General features: G+C 55.9%; 1 protein-coding gene across 1 annotated transcript in view; it reads right to left on the bottom strand.

The window, feature by feature from the left end:
* The window catches only part of VSTM2B (V-set and transmembrane domain containing 2B), a 29,124-nt gene extending 5,726 nt beyond the window's left edge, over positions 1–23,398 (bottom strand). The window contains exons 1-4 of the mRNA XM_027977611.3: positions 22,843–23,398; positions 22,143–22,327; positions 21,170–21,199; positions 19,835–20,276 (exon numbers count right to left, since the gene is read on the bottom strand). Of these exons, the coding sequence (XP_027833412.3) occupies positions 19,835–20,276; positions 21,170–21,199; positions 22,143–22,327; positions 22,843–22,924 (739 nt within the window). The 5' untranslated portion in view covers positions 22,925–23,398. The remainder of the gene's footprint in view (positions 1–19,834; positions 20,277–21,169; positions 21,200–22,142; positions 22,328–22,842) is intronic.
* Positions 23,399–23,767: the final 369 nt, after the last annotated feature.

Genomic DNA, 23,767 nt, shown 5'->3' with positions numbered 1-23,767 from the left:
TGGACATCACTTACCGTGGAGACTGAGGCCTGTCTGCCTGGGGCAGCTGGGAACAGACTGGCTCTTAGCCCTGTTCCCAACACTGGCCCTGACTGTGGCTGTGGTGGTGGCCGAGCCCAGACAAAGAGAAAGGCTTCCTCCAGGAGCTCCCTGGGGGCAGGGTACAAGGAGATTTGCAGGGGCTTGTGGAACAGAACACTCGGTCGTCTAGGCCACGGTCAGGCCCCGGGTGTTATCTGTGGGGGACACACGCACAGAGCCCGGGGCAATGGAGAGTCCCTGAGCTGCCACTTGAGGATTCAGTCTGGAATGCAGAAGGGTCTGGCTTGGTGCATGCTGAGCTCTAAAAATCGAAAGTTATAATCCAACAGGTAAAACGTGGGAGACTTTTACATAAAAGTACAAATCGGGATGTGAACTGGAAAGGCCCACGACCCAGGAGCTCCGGGCCCGCTAGTCACCTAGCTGCGGGGATCTCCGGTTCACTGCTCTGCCTCAGCCCAGGCCAGGCCTGGGCGGCTGCCTGTTTCCTCCCTGATGCCCTGGAGTCAGCCCGCTCCTCAACCTCCTTTGCTCACCTGCACCCCCCATGCTTGGCCCTCTGTAGGGGTCTGAGTTTGCAACCTCTGGGCAAGCTCTGGAACGGGATCCAGGAGGCCTGGCTGTCAGCTCGCCTTCATTCCTGCACCCTGGGGTGACCACGCGGGGCTGGCTCCCTTCGCCCGGACATGCCTGGCTTCCTGATGGCCCCCTGCACCCATCCTGCCCTGGCTCTCTGGCCTCCCCTGAACACTGTGCTGGTTAGGCCAGGCAGCCCACCCGCAGCTGTGTGGGAAGATACCACCTTTCAAGAAGCTGCTCCCCTTGTTGAAGTTTTAATTAAACCCTCTTCACAGATATTTATTCAAAGGGAATCAGCAAGGAATAATCGAGCACTAACAGGACTGGACAGAATTTAATTTCTGCCATAAAATTAATGTGTGCCGGTAACTAGGGCAAAAGCTAGGAGCAACCAACGGCCTTGGTCTTTAAAGGAAATTGCAAGTGTGGGCTGAGGAGGTGCAAGAGGAGGGGCGAGCTGTGGGTGCCTTGGTCCTGTGCTGGTCCTGCCCCAGCCTCAGGCAGCTGGCTCCTGGGTTCAAGCACAAGCTGTCCTCCTGCTGGGGGTCCATGTCCACGGGAGGTGACGTCTGCAGGGCAGCCTCCGTGTCTGGACTGGGAGGACTGGGAGTGCTCTGGGCTCAATGGGGTACTGTAGTGAAAGGCGCTCTGTCGTGTCCGACTCTTTGTGACCCCATGGACCGTACAGTCCATGGAGTTCTCCAGGCCAGAATACTGGAGTGGGTAGCCTTTCCCTCCTCCAGGGGATCTTCCCAACCCAGGGGTTGAACCCGGGTCTCCTGCACTGCAGGCGGGTTCTTCACCAGCTGCGTCCCCAGGGAAGGCCACGGGGTGGGGGCAGACACGAGCATCCCTGCCTGTTTTGGCCACGCCTCTCAGCGCCCTGTTCCTTGCCTGGGTCCCAGTGCGGCGGTGGCCTCTTAAAGTGTCTTCCTGCCTCCACTGACACCCTGTGCCTGCCTCCCTCCTTCTAGCGCATCTGGTTCACTCTCCTTGAGGGGCAAAAACCTTGATGGGTTCCCTCTGCCTTCAGGAGAGAGCGCCACCACGTCAGTGCCACAGCCGGGGTGCTCCGGAATCTCCCCCGGCAACCTCACCCCCACTGCTCTTTCGCTCTCAGCCCTGTACTCCAGTCCACCGTTCTCTGCCAGCACCCTGAGTGGACTCCAGGCTCACCCTGCAGAACCACTGACTTCTATTCCTTTGTCTAGGCCTGGCCTGAACCTCAAGCCTGGAACAAGTGCTGCCTCCTCCAGGAAGCCCTCTCTGAGCACCCAGGCACAGAGGGCTTTGCACAAATGAATGTCTGTTCTTGTGGCCCTTGCCTGTGTCCCCTTCTCCCCCAGCCCCGTAAACAGCTTCCTCATGAATCCTGCCTCTCCAGTCATGGTGGGAGCCGTGTGCCAGAAGGCTGGGCCCGGCCTCCTCCCCTCTTCCCCCAGCAAGTGGCCCCATCCACATCCAGGGCCCAGGAAGGCAGAGCCCAGCTGGGACCAGGCGCCACAGTAAGTGCGTCATTTTAAACCCCGTCCTCTTAACTGTAGGAGTTACTATTTTATCCCTATTTTACAGATGGAGAAACTGAGATCCAGAGAGGTAAAGGAACTTGCCCAAAGCCTGGAGCTGCCAGATAAAATACAGGATGCCCAGTTAAATTTGAATTTCAGATAAATAACAGATAATGTAAAGTATAATATATGTTAATCTCTAATACTGCATGGGACATACTTACACAAAATGCTATTGATTGTTTATCTGAAATTCAAATTTAAATGGGTGTCCTATATTTTAAGTTGCTAAAACCTAGCAGCCCTACCAAGACCCCTCTAAAATAATTGGCAACTCTGGGCCATGAACCCAGACCATCTGGCTTCTGTCCACACACCTAACCACCGCACACACCAACTCTCAGGGTCGAAGGTCAGGCGCTCCCCTGCCCTGGCACCTCAGCTTGATCCCAGCCCCAGGCTGCTTCCAAAGGAGAGCATGTGGGAATGAGGTTTTTTTTTGTATTTTAACATTTATAATGGGTTTTTAATGTGGCCAACTTTGCTGCTAGCTCCTTTCCAGCTCCTTAATTCTTTTGAAATGAAATCTTGCCCCAAAGGACCCTTTAATGGTGCCACTTAATGAAAACAGTAAACGGGCCTTTCCCTCTGGTTGGGCGGCTGCTGTCTGCAGGGCCAAGGGCAGCCCTGACCACAGGATCAGGGTGCTTCCCAGGCCGGATGGAGCTTCCCAGCTCCTCAGCACTGGGCCTAGTCTTCAGGGGAGGATTTCCTACCCGCCCATTCAAGTTCTTTAAACTTTGAGGCTGCGGGGTGCTAACAGGCCTGTGGTTCTTGGTTCATGGTGCCAAGAGAATTCTCTCCTTTAATCCTCTCAGGAGACTCTGGGAGGCGGAACGGCAGCGCTCTTACACAGGTGGGCCACGGAGAGGTGAAGTATGGACAGCTGCGAGGCGGTAGAGGCGGTATCTCCAGTTCACTCCCCAGTACTTTTGAATTCAGTCCAGGACGCCTTCCTGACCCCACCCTGGGGGAAAGTTCTGTCTCACCTGCGTCCACACTGCCTCTGGTGCCCCAAGCTCCAGGCAGACCGGCTGCACAGCAGCCTCAGGGCCCTCCCTCTCCTGCTATTAGACAGCCCTTCCTGTTCCCTGCTGCCAGAGCCCGCCCACCCTCCATGGATCAGCCCAGAGACGCCCACAGCATGACCTCCAAGACAACTGTCCATCTGCCTGCTTCTTGTCCCGGACCCCCTGCCCCAGGCCCAGCCCTGCCCTGGTCCTTGAACCCTGCCTCTCGCCACACCAGCACCCACGTGGGCAGCGCAGTGTTCCTGATGGGCCTGTCCACGTCCGCCAACCCACCAGCCAGGCACCACCTAGCAGAGGCCAGAGAGCTCTGTGCACATGTGAAGTACTCATCGTCCCCCAGCCCAGCCCCAGCCCCCAGCGGCTTCATGCAGGCTGGCCGATTCCTCCCTGGGCCCCTCCTCAACACCCCTCCACACCTCCCTTCTGGGTCCAGCATCCGTCCACACGGCTCACCCCATGTCCTCTCACCCACCACCGGCCCCTCCCTCCACGGGGGTCTCTCAGATACCACATCCTCCTTGGCCTGGCTGGAGGCGCCCATTGCCCCATGGGCTCCAGAGCAAGTCATGTTTATTCTGCGCTGTGTTTGAGCGGCCAAGGTGGCTTACGTTTTGACTGCTGTCTCCTCTGACAGTGGGTAAACCCACAATCGCTTCACACCCTGCCCACACCTGCATTGCTCACAAAGTGTTTGTTGAATGAATGAGTGGAAGTTGCTCTTAGAGGCCCCCAGCGGTCTAAGCAGGCGAGATGCACCAGGCATTGGCCAGCTGCTTCATGTCTGTCAACTTAAACACAGGCGGTGTCTTCACCTACATAGCGCTACCTGACCGTTTCACCTGCCCAAGACTGTGCGCACATCTCTTTGTCTACCTTTTTCCAAACTAACTTCACCTTCATTTCCCCTTTATTCCAGTTTTGTCGTTAAATAATTTTCACTCTGTTATGCCATGTGCAGCTTTGTAAACCACTTCAAATTTTTCTCCTAGGGAAAAATTATATATATATATGTATATGTATATATATATATAAAAGTGTATTTGTATAATTTGTATATTTTGGATGAGACAGTTAGATAGCATCACTGACTCAACAGACATGAACTTGAGCAACTCCAGGACAGAGTGGAGGACGGGGAAACCTGGTGTGCTGCAGTCCACAGGGTCACGAAGAGTTGGACATGACTTAGTGACTGAACAACAGTATTTTGTGTAATTTATACACACACACACACGTGTGAGTATATGAGCTTCCCTGGTGGCTCAGTGGTAAAGAATCCACCTGCTTATGCAGGAGATGCAGGAGACGGGTTTCATCACTGGGCCAGGAAGATCCCCCGGAGAAATGGAGAAGGAAATAGCAACCCACTCCAGAATTCTTGCCTGGGAGATCCCATGGACAGAGGAGCCTGGTGGGCCCCAGTCCATGGGGTTGTAAGAGCTGGACACCACTCAGTGACCAAAGAACTACATACAGTTATATATATATATATATAATATATATATATATTATATATATATAACTATATTGGAGAAGGAAATGGCAACTCACTCCAGTATTCTTGCCTGGAGAATCCCAAGGAGGGAGGAGCCTGGTAGGCTACAGTCCGTGGGGTCGCAAAGAGTCGGACACGACTGAGCAACTTCACTTCACTTCATATATATATATATATATCAGTTCAGTTCAGTTCAGTCTCTCAGTCGTGTCCAACTCTTTGCGCCCCATGAATTTCAGCACGCCAGGCCTCCCTGTCCATCACCAACTCCCAGAGTTCACTCAAACTCACGTCTATCAAGTCAGTGATGCCATCCAGCCATCTCATCCTCTGTCGTCCCCTTCTCCTCCTGCCCCCAATCCCTCCCAGCATCAGAGTCTTTTCCAATGAGTCAACTCTTCGCATGAGGTGGCCAAAGTACTGGAATTTCAGCTTTAGCATCATTTCTCCCAAAGAACACCGAGGGCTGATCTCCTTTAGAATGGACTGGTTGGATCTCCTTGAAGTCCAAGGGACTCTCAAGAGTCTTCTCCAACACCACAGTTCAAAAGCATCAATTCTTCGACGCTCAGCCTTCTTCCCAGTCCAACTCTCACATCCACACATGACCACTGGAAAACCATAGCCTTGACTAGATGGACCTTTGTTGCCAAAGTAATGTCTCTGCTTTTGAATATGCTATCTAGGTTGGTCATAACTTTCCTGCCAAGGAGTAAGCATCTTTTGCATGGCTGCAATCACCATCTGCAGTGATTTTGGAGCCCCCAAAATAAAGTCTAACACTGTTTCCCCATCTGTTTCCCATGAAGTGATGGGACTAGATGCCATGATCTTAGTTTTCTGAATGTTGAGCTTTAAGCCAACTTTTTCACTCACCTCTTTCACCTTCATCAAGAGGTTTTTTAGCTCCTCTTCACTTTCTGCCATAAGGGTGGTGTCATCTGCATATCTGAGGTTTTTGATATTTCTTCTGGCAATCTTGATTCCAGCTTGTGCTTCTTCCAGCCCAGTGTTTCTCATGATGCACTCTGCATATAAGTTAAATAAGCAGGGTGACAATATACAGCCTTGACAAACTCCTTTTCCTATTTGGAACCAGTCTATTGTTCCATGTCCAGTTCTAACTAACTGTTGCTTCATGACCTGCATATAGGTTTCTCAAGAGGCAGGTCAGGTGGTCTGGTATTCCCATCTCTTTCAGAATTTTCCAGTTTATTGTGATCCATACAGTCAAAAGCTTTGGCATAGTCAATAAAGCAGAAATAGATGTTTTTCTGGAACTCTATTTCTTTCTTGATGATCCAGCGGATGTTGGCAATTTGATCTCTGGTTCCTCTGCCTTTTCTAAAACCAGCTTGAACATCTGGAAGTTCATAGTTCATGTACTGCTAAAGCCTGGCTTGGAGAATTTTGAGCATTACTTTACTAGTGTGTGAGATGAGTGCAATTGTGTGGTAGTTTAAGCATTCTTTGGCATTGCCTTTCTTTGGGATTGGAAGGAAAACTGACCGTTTCCAGTCCTGTGGCCACTGCTGAGTTTTCCAAATGTGCTGGCATATTGAGTGCAGCACTTTCACAGCATCATCTTCCAGGATTTGAAATAGCTCAACTGGAATTCCATCACCTCCACTAGCTTTGTTCGTAGTGATGCTTCCTAAGGCCCACTTGACTTCACATTCCAGGATGTCTGGCTCTAGGTGAGTGATCACACCATCGTGATTATCTGGGTCGTGAAGATCTTTTTTGTTCAGTTCTTCTGTGTATTCTTGCCACCTCTTCTTAATATCTTCTGCTTCTGTTACGTCCATACAATTTCTGTCCTTTATCGAGCCCATCTTTGCATGAAATGTTCCCTTGGTATCTCTAATTTTCTTGAAGAGATCTCTAGTCTTTCCCATTCTGTTGTTTTCCTCTATTTCTTTGCATTGATTGCTGAGGAAGGCTTTCTTATCTCTTCTTGCTATTTTTTGGAACTCTGTGTTCAGATGGGTATATCATTCCTTTTCTCCTTTGCCTTTCACTTCTTTTCTTTTCTCAGCTATTTGTAAGGCCTCCTCAGACAGCCATTTTGCCTTATTGCATTTGTTTTTCTTGGGATGTTCTTGATCACTGCCTCCTGTATAATGTCACAGACGTCTGTCCATAGTTCTTCAGACACTCTGTCTATCAAATCTAATCCCTTGAATCTATTTCTCACTTCTGCTGTATAATCATAAGGAATTTCATTTAGGTGATACCTGAATGGTCTAGCGGTTTTCCCTACTTTCTTCAAGTCTGAATTTGGTAATAAGGAGTTCATGCTCTAAGCCATAGTCAGCTCCCAGTTTTGTTTTTGCTGACTGTATAGAGCTTCTCCATCTTTGGCTGCAAAGAATATAATCAATCTGATTTCGGTGTTGACCATCTGGTGATGTCCATGTGTAGAGTCTTCTCTTGTGTTGTTGGAAGAGGGTGTTTGCTATGACCAGTGCATTCTCTTGGCAAAACTCTATTAGCCTTTGCCCTGCTTCATTCCGTATTCCAAGGCCAAATTTTCCTGTTACTCCAGGTGTTTCTTGACTTCCTTCTTTTGCATTCCACTCCCCTATAATGAAAAGGACATCTTTTTGGGTGTTAGTTCTAAAAGGTCTTGTTGGTCTTCATAGAACCGTTCAACTTCAGCTTCTTCAGCATTACTGGTTGGGGCATAGACTTGGATTACTGTGATATTGAATGGTTTGCCTTGGAAATAAACAGAGATCATTCTGTCATTTTTGAGATTGCATCCAAGTACTGCATTCTGGACTCTTCTGTTGACTATGATGGCTACTCCATTTCTTCTAAGGGATTCCTGCCCACAGTAGGAAGATACTGCGGTCATCTGAGTTAAATTCACCCATTCCAGTCCATTTTAGTTCGCCTCTTCCTAGAATGCCGACGTTCACTCTTGCCATCTCCTGTTTGACCACTTCCAATTTGCCTTGATTCATGGACCTGACATTCCAGGTTCCTATGCAATATTGCTCTTTACAGCATCGGACCTTGCTTCTATCACCAGTCACATCTACAAACTGGGTATTGTTTTTGCTTTGGCTCCATCCCTTCATTCTTTCTGGAGTTATTTCTCCACTGATCTCCAGTAGCATGTTGGGCACCTACTGACCTGGGGACTTCATCTTTCAGTGTCGTATCATTTTGCCTTTTCATACTGTTCATGGGGTTCTCAAGGCAAGAATAATGAAGTGGTTTGCCATTCCCTTCTCCAGTGGACCTCATTCTGTCAGACAGACCATATATGGACTAAATCAGTTTTAAAATCTTTTAAAGCAGCAGACCTCCTTTTTCAAGCTAATTGCTGCGTGGAACCTCAATATTTAAAACCATGCGAGGGAGAATTTCCCTGGTGGTCCAGTGGTTAAGACACTGTGCCTCTAATGAAGAGCACATGGTTTTGATCGCTGGCTGGGGAACTAAGATTCCACATGCCCAGCAGTGTGGCCAAAAAAAAAAAAGTCACTCATCTCCTCACACCCCAACAACCCCCACCTCCCAAAAAAGAAAACAAGATTAGAAGCAGCACTGCTTTGTTTGTGGCGGGAGGCAGGGCTGGGAAGCCCGAGGCTCCAAGGACCAAAGTTTGGGAGCTACTCATTGGAGACTGTTTGTGGCCCCTTCCAGACCTAAGGCTCACAGACTTGCAGAGGCCAGAAAGCTGGCGTGCCCATTACACAGATGCGGAAGGGGAGAGCTGTCAGTACCTCAGAGGAGGGGCCCCTGCTTCTCTTTGAGGCATTTCAGCCTCCTTTAGCTCCCACTGGTCCCCTGCATAGCCTTTATGTCCCTCGGTGCAGAGTGTGCCCAGCTTAACCAGGTCAGGCAAACAGTGGGCACTCAATCAGTGCCTGCACAAGGAGGGCTTCTCACTGTGTGGGTCCAGGCCTGAGAGCTGGGCATGGCCAAGAAAAAGCAGGAGTGGCAGCCTGGAGGCCCAGGGCCGGGGGAGGAGGGCTGTAGGTCCCCAGGGCCAGCACGCAGAGCACGACAGCAGCGCCTTTCTCTAGAGTCCACCTTGGCAACACCTGGACATTCCCTTGGTTTTCACACTGAGGACTTTCCTTCAGGAACACATTTAACTGAAAAGGTTCACACATTTTAATTGCCCGGGGACAGTGCTCTGAAAATTCTATAACATGTGCTCATTAAATAAAATTAGCACAGAGGAGCTGCCCAGGATATGTCACGCATTAAAAGATGACTCTGTAGAATAGAATGCATTATGAATTATTGCCTTGTGTATTTTTGTTACATTAGTTTTTAATGCAAATACAGCTACTCATCTGCCTACCTAGAGATCTGACTTTTTACATGCTTGAAAAAATATATTTAACTTTTACGTGGACAGTCATCATCAAGTCTTTGCCAGGCTGCATCCTCCAGAATGCCCAGTGTCCACTCCTGCCCCTCACAGCAAGGGACAGAAGGGCCTTCTGCAGGCTAAGGGAGCTGGGGCAGGCTGGGAATTGGCTGGGTCCCCTTGCTCTGCCTGTCCTCTCTGTGGCCCAGGGCCAGCCCGTAGAGGCATGACCTGGCATGAAACTCTGGCCCACACCACCACCTGGGACCTTTCTCCCTTCGGCCTCCCCTTCCTGGAGGATGTGGCCTGGGTGTGCAGAGGTCAGGTGTGGAGAATCCTGACCCAGGCATATCTCCTCCTCCCACCCCGCTCCTCCTGCAGGGCCCATCTTGCATTCGTGTTTCATCCACACAATGAAACAAGTTACTCATCCAAGGATAAGTACCTACGCATCCTTCTTTCTGTCCCCCTCTCCCATCCAGCCGCTCAGTCATGGCCTTTTCACACACATTCTTTCCACCCAGCCACATGGCCCTTCATCCTTCCTTTCACTGGCCCCAACCTCTGTCATCCAGTCACACATCTTTCCCCTCACTCACTCAGCAGACATTCGTTTTCCAGTTCATCTCCGCATGCATCCTGTCCCTCACCCATGCAAACCTTTAGTCCTGGCCCTGTCACCTCCTGGCTGGATTACCGGCTCTGCAGTGGTCTCCCCATATCCACCCTGCCCCTACCTCTCCAGCCTCCACAGCTGCAGCCAGGATGTTGTTTCAGAAAGCATCACACCCTGCCAGCCACTTGTTCCCATCCATGGCCAAGAGCCAAAGCCTCCCTGGGGTATGACCTGAACTCCTCTCCACTTAATTCCCCTGTGCCTCTTCTTGCTCTCTGTGCCCTAGACACAGCAACTGTCAGGCCTTTGTACCCCGCTGCTCCCTCTTGCCAGAGGATCTTTGCACATGCTGCCCCTCTTCTTGGAAGGCCCTACTCTCTCTCGTTCTCATGCCCACTCTTAACTATCCCCCAGATTATGGCTTAACTGTTGTTCCAGCAGGGGCCCTTTCCTGACTGGGCCATGGCCCTTGGCCCTTCGTTTAGAGTGCTAGCGATGGCCGCAGATTCCTCCTTGCTGTGTGACTGTCTGATCAACAGTCATGCCGTGTCCCTCTCTTCAGACTCCTAGGGCCCTGTTGATCTTGTTCACATGTGCTCTCAGTGCCTAGCACAGATCTTGCACGTAAGATGCTCAAGGGATGTTTTCTGAGCATACAAGTAAATGAATGAATGAGCAAATCAGTGCCAGGCCCAGGGAATGTGAGTGTGGGGCGCTGGGGCAAAGACGTGAGAACAAACTCGCCTGCCTGCCCAGGGCGTCAGTCCGGGACAGGAGGGAAATGTGGGGGCCCAAGACAGCAGCGGGGCCCTCCTGGGTGCCCAGGACGGATAAGGGCCCTTGAGATGCAGGGTCAGAGAAGCGTCCTCCCCTCTGTGGAGTGATCCCCCACTGCCAGCCCACCCTGGCCGTCCCCTTTATGACCCCGAGTCATTCTCAGAGCACCTGCTTCTCTGGCCACCACTGTTGGGCCATCAGCTTCTCCCTAAAGCAGGGGCTGCATCTACCAGATGCCCAGGGCAGTGGCCACCCTCAGTCAGACCAGACACAGTTAGCTAGGAGCCCCCACCGCAGCTCCAGCTCAGAACAAGCCATGGAACCATGTCAGCTCCATCTCCCTGGGGGTTGATTAAAGATCCTTCCTCTGCGCTAAGCGGCACTCATGTGAGAATCAGCTGTAATGAGTTGCTGTAAGGATATGACATTGCAGCTGGGATTTCCTGGCTTAGAGAAAACCGATATTTCTTCAAGGAGAGCTGATGGGCAGGGGCCAGGGGGCAGAGAGGGCGGGGCTCTGGATCTTTGCCTGTATTCATCCGGTAAAGGTGGGCAGACCTACTTCAGGGTAAGCCTGCAGTGCTTGGTGGGAGGGAGGCTCACGTGGGCCTGAAGGGGTCCTGGCCTTCTGGTTCTGCATATAGCCCGCTCTTCATCCCATCCTCTTCCTAAGGGTCCCTGGGTGCCAAGCAGTCATCAGAGAATGCATCCAAGCAGGTATCAACACAAAAGGCAGAGTGCCAGAGTGCATGGGAGACAGTGTGGGCCCAAACCTGCGGCAGAGGCGTGACCCATCACCTGACATGCCATCCCTGCACAAGCGGCTCTATCTCCTGTGGCGAGAGTCTCAGTGAGGAGGGCGCTGGCACCTCCTCTCCAGTCCAGGTCGGCCCTGGAGACTGTTCGGCTGCCTGACCATCACTAGGGGCCAGGTACGCAGGTGTGAGCAGGTGGGACGTGAGGACCCACACCGAACCTGTCCTTGCTCACCTTGCTCCTGACTCACGCAAAACCGCTGGAGCAGGAAAGAATGAGCACACGGCATTGCCCGCACTTCCTTTCCTCCTCCGCCAAATGGCAAGGAGAAGGGACAAAAATAGCACCTCGCCGAGCCGTTTGCAGTCTGAGGGCATTTTCTGTTTGACGCGCCGTCGGCTGTCTCCTCACCTTTGGCCCCATGATGCACTCAGTGCACAGAGGGAAACGCGTCTCAGAGCAAAGCCTCAGATCGGAGCACCCTGTCCAGCCCCCAGGAATGGTCAAGAAATGACCAGGGACAGTCAGTGCCATTCCCACGAACGCTGCTGATAGAGCCAACATCAGTGGGTGTGTTCCAGGTGCCCGGCCTGTGCGAAGCTCCCCTCTTTCTGTGGATTATCTCCTCTGGTCCTGCGTGGGCACTGGTGTCAGCCAGATGATAGATACGAGAACTTGCCTGTGGCGGGTGGGAAGTGATGGTCAGGATTGGAATGCAAGCACTTGGACTCGTGGAGAATGAGAAGCACGGTCCTTATGAAGGGCGAGGGAACGAGGCATGGACTGTGACTTCTGGGTGGCTGGAGCTCCGTGAGGCCCAGAAACAGGAAGATGGGTTGGCATTCAAACACTGGCTTGCCCGTGAACCAGCTTGGCTGAATAGTAAGGGATGTTTGAAATGTCAGAGGAACAATTAAGTGGTTGGAAAAGGGGTGAGTAACACTTTCTCCTGAGCTGTTGGCAGCCTTTCTCGGGTTTCTTTTGTCTTTTCCACCATAATGGGCAGCCCCTTCAAGAGAGCTTGTCTAGGCCCTGACTGACCACGCGTGTGTGCGTCCTTAGTCGCTCAATCGTGTCTGACTCTTTGCGACACCATGAACTGCAGCCTGCAAGGCTCCTCTGTCCCTGGGATTCTCCAGGCAAGCAAGCTGGAGTGGGTTGCCATGCTCTCCTCCAGGGGATCTTCCCAACCTAGGGATCGAACCCTGGTCTCCTGCACTGTGGGCAGATTCTTGAATACTGGAAGGGGAGCCTATCCCTTCTTCAGGGGATCTTCCTGACCCAGGGATCGAACTGGGATCTGCACTGCAGGCGGATTCTTTACCAGCTGAACTGCAGGGAAGCCTGGCTGACCGTGGCCTCCTGCCTTATCAGCACTGGGTGTCCAGCTGGGCACACTCCAGAGGTGCCCTGGGCACAGCTGGCCTTCACGCCTGAGGAGCCCTCCAGCGGGTTGGTCACTTCTGAGCTGGAGGGAGCAGAACGCGTGTGCGTGGGTGAGCTGATGAATGGTGGGGCCCCCAAAACTCTCTCCTTGAACCACAAAGAACAGAAGCCAGCCCAATGTGGCTCTGATATTTCAGCCTGGGGAGAGGTAATGACGGAATGGAACCACCAGTACTTTCCAGAAATGGCCTCACCCAGGATGCTGACCAGGGACGAGACTCACAGGGCCTGCCTCTCAAGGGCCACCTGGCGGAGGTGTGGCTCGAGAAGACCTGAGCGAGGGCCCGCTGCTGCTGAGCACCTGGCAGCCCCTTCCATGGCTCTCAGCTCACCGGCAGCTAAGCCTTAGCCCAGAGAAGACTGGACTGGGTAATCCATCCTGCACTCAGAGCACCTTCCCTGAGAACCCTGGAGAAGGAAACGGCAGCCCACTCCGGTACTCTTGCCTGGAAAATCCCTTGGATGGAGAAGCCTAGGAGGCTACAGCCCGTGGGGTCACAGAGTCGGACCCGACTGAGTGACTTCACTTCACTTTCCTGAGAACACCAAAGCCACCAACAAGCGGACTGTTTCCCACTGAAGCCCCATCCCAGCGAAGGAGGTTTGTCGTCCTTCATAAGGAAAAGGCGGGGATCAGCAGTTGCAGATGCTGGACCTGTTTGCTTGTAATCTTAAACTTTCCTGAAGCCCTTATGTAAGACAAAGGGGAGCTTCTCACTGCTTTGGAATTTTTAAGAGATGCCTGCAAAGCATGGGGGAATAGAAAAGATGATACTTTCTTTTTTCCTGCTGTGCTGCAAAGGTATCTTAAAACAAGTCAGCATCTCCCGTAAAGCTTAGAGGTTTAGACCACAGCCAAGCCCTTGCCTCTGTCCACATGGGCAGCAGTAATCAATATCGTATTACAAAAGCACTTGACCTCATTTATTCCCATGGATGCTTGGGGAATCCTTAATATTCAGAGCTTTTAAAATGTGTGCCTGGTGTATTTAATGAGAAGCTCCTTGGTGGGTTCGGCTCCTGGTGACATTTAGAAAGCCTGGCTCTCCACTCTTCCCGTGGGGCTGACCCCCCGGCTAGGGAAGGAATCTGGGCTCTGGGGTGGGGGCTGTTTGATGGAGTGGGGCAGAAGGGGTCATGTAGAAACGGGGGACACTGGTGAGATGCTAGCGTGACACACACCTAGTGCTCAGTGAAAGGCAAGTATTCTTTATCATTATAAGGATCTGCAGTACTGTTTTTCCTTAGTTTGGGGTTTCCCGGGTGCTGAGAGAACGGCTGCATTGTGAGCCGACTCACGGCTGGATGATAGACAAAAAAGGCCCTTCCACCTGGTGTGACCTTCTCAATCCACGGGGCACAGAGTTGGGAGGGAAAGAGGGCCCCCCCGGGAACTTCCCCAGGACTGATCTAAGAGGCGGACGAAGCCCAGGCGCCTCCTTCCAGCCTGAGGTGTCGCACTGCCTAGAGCAGGCCTCCTCCATCAGCCTCGTCTGGGCCGGGGCTGTGCTCCCTGGGACTCCCGCTGACACAGATAGCTTTGTCCCGCAGTCCCGTGGGCACCCTTGATGCCCTGAGCCGAGTCTGGCTGTCCTCGCCGGTTCCTGCAACCATGGGACTGGCTGGTGAGGGACGGGAGGCCGTGACGTTGACAACCACAGGCGTTTGCAGGATGCGGCTGCCTCCTGCCAGTGGTGAGGCTCGGCCGTTGACTTTGTGAAGTCCCTTCACGTTCTCTTCCAGGATGCTCAGAGTTTCACCTTCTCTTCTCTGGGAAAACCTCTGCCAGATTTACTTTCTCTTCACTTACGACCCTTGTATCACATCAGAGCTTGAGGAAAGAGCAGGCTGTTTATTTAAGGTGATGGATGGGGAGAAGGGGAGGCCGGGTGGCTGCCGCCTGCCTTTGCGGCCCGGTTGGAAACCCCCACCGCGTGGAGATTCTCTCTGGTCATACTGGCATTTCTGCTGGCTTTGTTGTCCACCAGGGGCCCGGGCTGAGAGGAGCTCCCTTCACCTTGTCCACAGCCCTCTTCGGTCATGGTTTACAGTTGCCATGGTGACGTCCAAGGATGCTCCCCTTGATGGCTCCCAGCAGTAGCAGTCTCTCTGAAGCCATCACACCTATGACCTTGGTTGTCTTTCTCTCATTATTAATTGAAATATTGAGACTCAGTTCTCTGGGTGGGTACCAGGCAGCAATTTGCCACATCCAGCTGGCTCTCTGTAGGGGCCAGGGTGGCTCTTCTCTGAACTGGAGCCTGGAGGCTAATTAGAGGTTCACACACCACGGAGCTGATCCCCAGGTCCCTGCAAAGGGGAACCTCTTGCCAACATACAAGCCAGTCAGTTGCAAACTATTCTGTTGAGGCCACACTTGGCTTCACTGTGGCAACCTTCTAGTTGAAGGATTTGTCTGGAAGATACTGTTTTGTTTTCTCTCTCTTTTTTTATTTCTTCTAGACATGGCAACCAGCAGCAAAGTGTTCATGAAAAATAGGTCAGTATTCAAATTAATTAGGAGTCAGATTTATGAACATGGCTAAGAAGGACCCCAGTCTCCTGTGCTGGCTCTGTTGTGCTAATCCAGCCCATGTTATTTTTAGGCACAAATATCAAAATGTCTCTTGACAAACGAGACGTGAAATGAATGAGTTTTTGAACATAAACTTTCAGTGCAACTATGTATTTGGCTATGTTGGGCATGTACAGGGCACAGGAAGGCTTTTCTGGCCTGGCTGTGAGAAAGCTGAAAACAAAGCTTTGAGTAAGTCCCCTCATCCCTTTCCTGGCGTTAGCAAAGAGGCTCACTTTAAAAACTGTGACACAGTCTTGTCTGGGGCTTCTGATTTTCTCCTAGGAGCAACTGCTTAACAGGTGACTGGGGAGCTGGGCTGGGACCATCTCTGAGGTTGCCAATCTGAAATAGCCAGTGTATCCATTCAGCTCAGGGGTTAGATGCCCTCTTTAATTAGGAACTCAGGTCTGGGTTTGTCCTGGTGTTGGGCTGGGGAAGAATGCGTCTTCCTCCCTTGAAAGCCAGCTGGTTGCCTCTGTCACTCCAGATCCGCCCTTCACCTCTCCCCACTCTGCTCTGAGCCCCGAGAAGCTGGCCTGTGCAGGCTGCATCACCTGGGTGCCCTTGTCCTCAGCTCCCAGGAGGGTTTGGTCACTGGGAGACCCTGACAGGGGACTAGAGGTCAGCAGGAGAGGGGGGTCTTGCCAGGCCACCGGGGGTTAGCACGTCCCTCTCCCAAGGCCTCAGCTCTTCTGGTCTCTCTGTCCACCTGACCTCTCTGGATTCTGCTAGTTGCCCCCTCCCCTTGCCCCTTCCAGGCCCAAGGTGCTAATGATTCCCACTGCTATGAGCCAGGGGCCAGTTCTCATCCTTGGCTGTCCTAACCTTGTTCACACCTTTAAAAAATACTCTCATTGTCTCTCCTCCAAGACTCTGCTCGAATGTGCCATCTGCTCCACCAGCCCCCTCTCTGTTATGCTCTGCAGACACGCCTCCCTGGTAACCAAGTGGCCACAATCCTTTCTCGTCCTTCCCCCTCTAAGCTGCCAAGAACCGAGAGTGGGGTGAAGAGAGTGGTGGGGGCGGGGAGCAACTCCGAGGTCATCGCGTGAGCTCCCTCTCTGACTCACACTGCTGCTGGCTCTGAGTGATCGGCTGCCTGCTGCATCCCAGAGAGGCTCGGCAGGACCAAGAGCTGCTCGACAACACAGCCCTGCAGAAAGGCTACTGGTGCCCGTGACTCAGAACCCAGCTGCAGCCTTCATCCCGCCCACAGCCCCCAGGCGCAGCAGGTGAGGCAGGCTGGGGCACTGAAGACAGTACGGGTGCCCCCTTGGCAGCAGGCTGTCGGGTACGTGTGAGGGTTAGAAGTCCTGACCCTCTTCTTTACACCCAGAGTGGGCCACAGAGGGGGCCGCAGCACAGTGATTCTCCCTGGAGCCCAGAGGACACAAGCCTTTTGGTCCTCCAGCTGAGGGCCCACCTTCTTGGGCTTGCACACAGCTGGAGAGGAACCCGGGGCTCTTTCTGCGGTGTGTCTGCGTGGTTTCTGACTGTGCAGGAGCCAGCAGTGGCTTTGGGGCGACAGAGGCCTTTGGGCCAGCACACCCCATCCTGGTTGAGCTGCCCTGGGAGCCCTGCTGCCAGCCCCACTGGCTCTGCTTTCTGGGGGAAGTAGTACTGCTTCTCTCCCCAGGGAGGGCAGAGGAGCCCCCGCCTGGGCTGGCAAGTGCCATCAGAACGGGGCTGACCTAAGGACTTCCAGAAAGAAGGCACTGTCCATGCCAACTTCCGTGTCTGGGTCCCTGCTGGAGCGATGCGTCATCTGGAGCTTCCCTGCGGTCAGGCCCAGAGACTGGAGCTCTGACAGTCGTGCTGGGCAGTCAGGGCAGCTGCGATGAGGCTCAGGGGTCAAGTTCTGCCCAGGGAGGAGGGACCGAGCAGGAATGACCTCTTATCACACGGGGCTTCCTTTACCGAAACCTTCAGTGGCTCCTGTTGCTCCACCTGGCATTCAAGACCTTCCGAAGCCTGGCCTCCAACCACCAGCCACTCGCTTCATCTCCCTCATCCTCTCCTCTTCGCTCAGAGAATATAATGGCCTTGGTGATAACAGAGCAGTTTCCATGCTGAGTTCCCTCTGAGGTCAGGGATTACTGAAGTATTTCTAAAAGAAATACTTTCAGAGAGGGCAAGTCACAGGCCTAAAACCACACAGCCAGTAAAAGAAGGAAACACAACGCGTATCTGGGCTCCTGGCGCACTACCTCCTCTGCTCTGCTCACGGTCTATGGGACATCCCAGAAGAATGTTCCAGCCCAAGACACACGTTTACTTGCTAGAGCCCAAGGGATGGGGCAGAAGGGTGTTCTCTTCACCAACCAGCAGTATCTAGGCCGCTAACCCTCTTCCAGTATCCCTAGTAACCCTTTTCCAGTATCCCTAGTGACCCTTTTCCAGCGTGCCAGGCAGAGATGGCTTCGTTCCTGTGATTTAGGCTCCTCTTCCACCCTAAAGACATGAGACTGGAGAACAGCTGTCAAACCAAGGACTACATTTTCTACCCTGCTTGCGTCTGTTGAACAATCAGACTGAGTTCTGGCTGATGGATGAGGGTGGTAGTAATATTGACCACTTCTAGGCATGGCCTTTACAAACGTCCAATGCCATTCTCCATATCAGCTTTTCTCTGAGAGAACTGAACTCTACCACAATTATCTGAGTGGCTATCTTCTCAGTCTTCCAAAAATGACAGATACCAAGACCCATTCTAAGCGCATAAGAAAGATTCATCACATGCTTTGTGAGCCTTAGAGCCCTGGGGCTTGGTGTGCTCAGGGAACTGGGTTGAGAAAGGCTGCTTCCATTCTCTCTTCCCTTGTTTGCGGGCTGTGTGTTGATGAGTGAGCGTGGAAGCCACCTCTTAAAGATGGTCGAGTTTCTGTCGGCTTGAATCTCTGAATGACTGCATGGAACAGAGCCATTCCTCCTCAGCCCCGCCTCCCAGCGATGGAAACCAGAACTGGTACATTCGAATTGTGTTAAGCCTCAGGCATTCTGCAGTTCTGCACAGCAACTCATGTTATCTTAAACCGATATGGGGTAAGCTGCAAGACAGGTGGTCGAGTTTGGGGAGAGGACCCTCACAAGTTCCCAGCTGACTCGCCTTCCCTCCTAGCCTGCGGGAAAGGTCTTGTGGGTACCTGTGTGGAACCTGAGAGGGGTGAAGCCTCCAGATATAGCCAAGAGCCTGAGCCGCATGGAGAAGCTTCCACAGGGAGGGTGACTTAGTGAGAAACGATTGAACTAATATGGAAGACAAACTGGCAGGGTCTGAACTGTTTGAAGCCTTAAGATGCTCGGCCAGGGAGGGAGGCTAGGATGCTGGTGTCCTTGGATTCAGCGGGGAGCCCAGGAGTCTGCATCCTTACAAAGTGCTGATAGTGGTGGCGGGGCATCTGCTCTTTAAGAACCTTGAGAGGGCTTCCCTGGTGGCTCAGCTGGTAAAGAACCTGCCTGCAAGGCGGGAGACCTGGGTTCGATCCCTAGGTTGGGAAGATCCCCTGGAGAAGGGAAAGGCTACCCACTCCAGTATTCTGGCCTGAGAATTCTATACAGTCCATGGGGTTGCAAAGAGTGCCACGAGGCTTTCAAAAAAAAAAAAAAAGAACCATGAGAGTAGGGCGGTGCGCTTCAGCTCGCCCACTCTGTGGTGGTTTATACGACTGTCCTGGAGCCCAGGACTCTCAGTGCTGCAAGGCTGATGGAGAGGCTCTCTCTGAGTCTGTGCCTCAACAAGCCTGAGAGGGAGCGACAAGCTGAAAGGCAGACACAGGGACTGAGCCCTGGAGCTGAGCTATCTCTGAGGTCCCGCCTTTGAGCAGGTGCTGGGAGTGAGGGGTGCCTTGGAGGAGGGACACCCTGTGCAGTAGGCCCTCCTGCCCTGGCTAAAAGCCCACCACTGCTAAGCCGGCCCTCCTGCTCCCAGCCTGAAGTCAGTCCCTCATCCTTGCCCTCTGCTCTCTGACTCCCTTCTCCCCTTCTCTCCTTGCCCCTTCCCCCTCCCCTGATCCTCTCAGCTCCCTGGGAGAGCAGCCCTGAACCTCCGGGTGCCCTCCTGACAATGGCAGGGCTCCATCTTCACCCTGTCCCCCATGAGGGCCTAAAGGAGCCTGGAGTGGCGATTATAGCCCAACTGGTGTCCAGGACCGCCTGGAGCTTGCCAAGGAGGGCAGAGCGCACGCAGCCAGGTCCACCCACGCGGGCTCCAACAAAGTGTGTCTGTTCAGTCCAGTCAAGGTGGCACCCAGACTTACAAGACCCCAACTGTAACCGCCTCCTCTCACTCTAGACTGGGTGCTACTGCCCACCCTGCATGTTCAGGAGACAAGCAGCCCCGACGCTGTTGGGGTGCAGCCCCCGAGGTCCGGTTCCCCAAACTCGAGAGCGAGCTCCCCGCCTCCAGCCTCGTGTACCCGGGGCGGCGCCCACCGTCGTAAAGGTGGGTGGTGACCACCCGCAGCAGCCGACAGTAAGGATGGGAAAGCGGCGGGAAGAGAGCAGAGGCGCGGTTCCGGGAACGCTCCCGCCAGATGACCCACCGACGGCTCGGCGCCCGCGACCGACGGCAGCGGGGCGGCCCGCCCGGCGAGAGCCTTCCGCGGGGCCCTTACCTGAGTGCCTCTGGCGCAGAAGGGCCGCCTCGCGGGGCGGCGGCGGCGCGGACGAGGCGGCGGCCGCCACGGTGGTCGCGGCTCTGTGCGCCGCGGAGGCGGCGGCGGCCTCGGGGACGCCTGGGGCGCGGGCGGCGGGAGGGCCCCCGGGAGGCGGGCTCTTGTCGCCGCGGCCGGGCTCCTGGGCGCCGTCGGGCCGGGCGGCGCTGGCGGGGCCGTGGCGGCGCGGGCCGCCGCTCTGAATGTGGGACACGGCCTCCGCGGCCTGCACGTCGGGCGGTGCGAAGCGCGCGAGCACGCGCAGCAGCGCCTGGGCCGTGTGCTCCTGCGTGTCGTCGTCGCTGTAGTCCGACACGCGGCACTCATACACGCCCTCGTCCTGCCGCCGCACGGCCGACAGCCGCAGCCGGTGCGAGATGTCGTTGCCCTGCACGCGCACCGTCTGCAAGAGAGCGGGGCTTCGGTCAGGGCCCGGGGCGGGCAGGCCGGCGCCTTGCCCTTGGGGCCTTCACATCCGCTCCCACTAACACTCCTCCATTCCAGAGCCCGGAGGGCCGAGGTGGTGTCCGGGGGAGAGTCGCTCTGCCTCCATAGTGCAGATACCTGCTCCCAGCTCCAGCCCTTCTCAGCGAGCGCTCTGCCCTCGCTGGGAGGCAGTGGATGCAGAGGCCGCTGCCACACCCACTGGGTCCCTGCTGCCTAGGAACTTGCCTCTCGGCGGCAGCATGGAACGGCAAAGCTCAGCTCCTGCGAGCTGCTGGAGATGCCGGGGAGCAACCGCTTTGTGGCCCTCACCAAGCTCCCAGGGAACCCTCACCTCCGAACCGAGCACAGGAGGCCCTGGTCATCCCCAGGCCGTGATCCCTCCATCTCCAGCGGGGAAGGCTTGGCGCATGTCCTCCCGAACCCTGGCAAGACTCCTCCCTTCCACCGCAACTCCAAGCCAGCCCACAGCGCCCGGCACCGCGACCCGCAACCCAGGCGGAGCGGAGGGCTGCCGCGGAGGGCGCCGCCAGGGCGTGGGCTGCGTGCGGGGTGGGAGTGGGGCCCACAGCCCTGAGCCAGGAGCTAGGGCAAGGAGCCTGCAGGAGAGCTTTACAGGCAAGCGCACGGAGGAAGGAGATTCAGGCCTGGGACCCTTGATTTACGCAAAAGAGAACCCGATCCACGACCGGCGACAGATGGCGCACGGACACGCCAAGCGGCCGACAATGCCAGGCTGTGAGCTGGGCCCTATACCGCACCGCCAAGGAGCCTTTCTAAGAGGGAGGAGGCTGCGGGGCGCAAAGCGGCCGGAAGGGGTCTCCCGCGGCCCACGCTGGGCTCCACACTTACGCTGATTTTAGTCGCATCCTTATTTGTTACCTAAAATGCAAAGAGGGAGAGAGAGACATTAGGCTGTTGGCCTTCAGGCTCAGAGAACTCAGACGCACCTCCTGCAAGAGGATCCTCCGCAGGCGGGCTGAGACTCGAAACCGCTCAGGATGTAGCCACGGCGGAGGGCAGGAAGAACATCGAGATTTTCAGGAGTTTTATCCGGAAGGAAGCAGGGCTTGGAGCTAGTATGGCGCCCGGCCAAGGAGGGGCTGCCAGAGCACCCCTGCCAGCCAAGGAAGGGAGGCTGGATCGCCTCCCGGGTGGGAAAGAAGACCCATTTCCCTCCGGAGGAGCATCCCCATTCCCTATGGTGTTTCCCTAAACCCCTTGGAAAACTGGATGGACAGGACCCGATGGGAGATGTGAGCAAAGGGTGGGACTCCGGGTAGAGCGAAGGTAGGCGGTGTGGGTGTGCGGTGTGTGTGTTTTTGTGCGGCGCTAGGGGAGGTGGGGGTGTGTGTGTGAGAGAGAGACAGAGCTAGAGACTGTTTAAGAGGCAGATGGGCAGAGGGGGAAGTCCCTCTGACCCTGCAGCGGCTGGAGGTAACCTGTACAGCGTGCTCCGCCAGCCTCTGGATCCCAGCCCGGAGGAGCTTAGCTGCTTGGCCGTGTGCCCTGGGGACCTCAGAGTGGCAGAGGACAGGGAAAGCCCGGCCCCAGCAAGCGGTCTTCTTTCAACACCCGGCACCCACCACCCTCTGGACCGGCAGCTGGCAATAGCGGGCAAACTGGATGAGGGGTAGCTTCCTAGGGCTAGTCGTAGAGTTCGGGGGAGGTTTCCGTGAAAGGAATGCAAATACCTAGGGGATAACAACCGCTGTTGTTGAAGGTGCTGTCAGGACGGGGACGGGAGGAGATGGGTGGCACCACGGGGCGGCGCCCTGCCTGCCTCACCCCGGTCACCCCAGGCGCCGCGCGGGCGGCCAGTTACCTTGCTCCGGGCGCCGGGCACGCTGAGCGCCAGCTCGTGCAGCAGCTCTCGGGGAGGCTCCTTGAGATACCACCACTGAATCTCCAGCGAGTACGAGGTGGCTCCACTGGCCCGGAAGGCGCAGGGCATTTCGATGTCGTCTCCCTCACGTACGGTCACATCTTTGGGGACTTCGGTGAATGTCGCTGGGGGCGGGGGAGAGAGAGGCGTGACCAGCTGTGGGGCTGAGGCCCGGGGCCACCCCGGCTTACTGGGCCGTGTGCTTCCTACCCCTCAGCTGCTCGCGCGGCCCAGGCACTGGCCAAGTCCGGTCGAGCAGCTGCCGGGCCGCTGCAGAGACCGGCTGCCGCTGCAGGCCGCTTCCCTCCAGTCCGGGCGGGGCGGCGGGGGGCGGCTCACGCTTCTTCCCCACGCCCGGCCGCGCTACCAGCGCCAGGCTGGGGCGCGCCAACTCCCGGCGCCCCACGAGCCGCCTGGCCGCAGCTGGAGCCCGGGTCCGGCTCCGAAGGACCTGGGCGCGGGCGCCACTGATGCCGAGACCGTTCGCCGCTCTCCACCCCCTACCGCACCGGGCAGTGGCTGCACACCAGGATCGCTGGAGACTGTGAAGCCTTCCCCTTCGCTTGCCAGGACAGGCTGGCTTTGGCGGCCCCGGCGAGGACCCCTGAGACCCCAGCGGTAGCAAAGTTCCCGCTCTCACCCTCGGCCACGAAGAGCAGCAGGGCGCGCAGCACCAGCGGCGGCAGGTATCTGGGAGCGCCGAGCCGGTTCCTCTGTTCCATCTCCCGCAGGGGGCGCGGCGGCGACGGGGACCCGGGCTCGGAGAGGCGGCTGTGGCGGCGGCGCGGGCTCGGATCCGGTCGGACTCGGGCTAGGACGCCTTCGAGCCTGCCATGGCCCCGCGCGGCGCCCCCTCCCCCGGCCGCCGGCGGCCGCCAATCAGTCCAGCTCCCTAGCCGGCTCGCCAGGCGCGGCTCCGGCGGGGGGCGCTGCTCCGGGTGCGCGGAACGCGAGGTCCCGCCGGGAGGCTCCTGGCAGTCAGTCCGTGCTTCCTTTTGTCCAGTCGTCCGCCGGACTCTGGGGACCCGCAATTCAGTTTCTGCCCGGCGGGCCGGTCGGGGGCCGGGCCGCGCCGGGACCCATCCCTGGCCAGGAGAGCGCGCGCCTCGGAGCCCCGAGCTTCTGCCTGCCGGTCTCCCGCTGCTGCGGCTCCAGAACGCCGCCTCCTCCGGCGGCCGCTCCGCTCTCCTGCTGCCGCCTCCGCCGGTCCCTGCTCGGCTCTTTCCGCAGGGCGAGTGGGCGCTCAGCCGCGGCGCGCAGACCTGGCGTCGGACCCAGCGCAGCGCCGGGAGAGCGGGTCCGGCGTGGCGGCCCCGGAGCCGGAGGGGCGGGAGAGGAGGGAGAAGGGAAGGGGAGGGGGCGGTCAGCGGCTGGGCGCCGGGCCGCCTCCAGCGCTGCATCACCCGCGCCCCCCCTTCTTCTCTCCCCTTCTTTGCTCTGCCCCAGCCGGCGCCGCCCCCGCCCCGGAGCGCTCCCCACGCCCCGCCCGGTCGCCTGGAGGGACCGCCAGTCTCCGGCTGGAGCGCAGCCCCGCCCCGCCCCCGCCTGGGCTGGGGGTCTTCCCA

Source organism: Ovis aries, chromosome 14 (assembly GCF_016772045.2).
Source record: "Ovis aries strain OAR_USU_Benz2616 breed Rambouillet chromosome 14, ARS-UI_Ramb_v3.0, whole genome shotgun sequence".
NCBI lineage: Eukaryota > Metazoa > Chordata > Mammalia > Artiodactyla > Bovidae > Ovis > Ovis aries.
The sequence above is the reverse complement of the archived record's forward strand: the minus strand, read 5'-3'. Positions and strand labels throughout refer to the sequence as shown.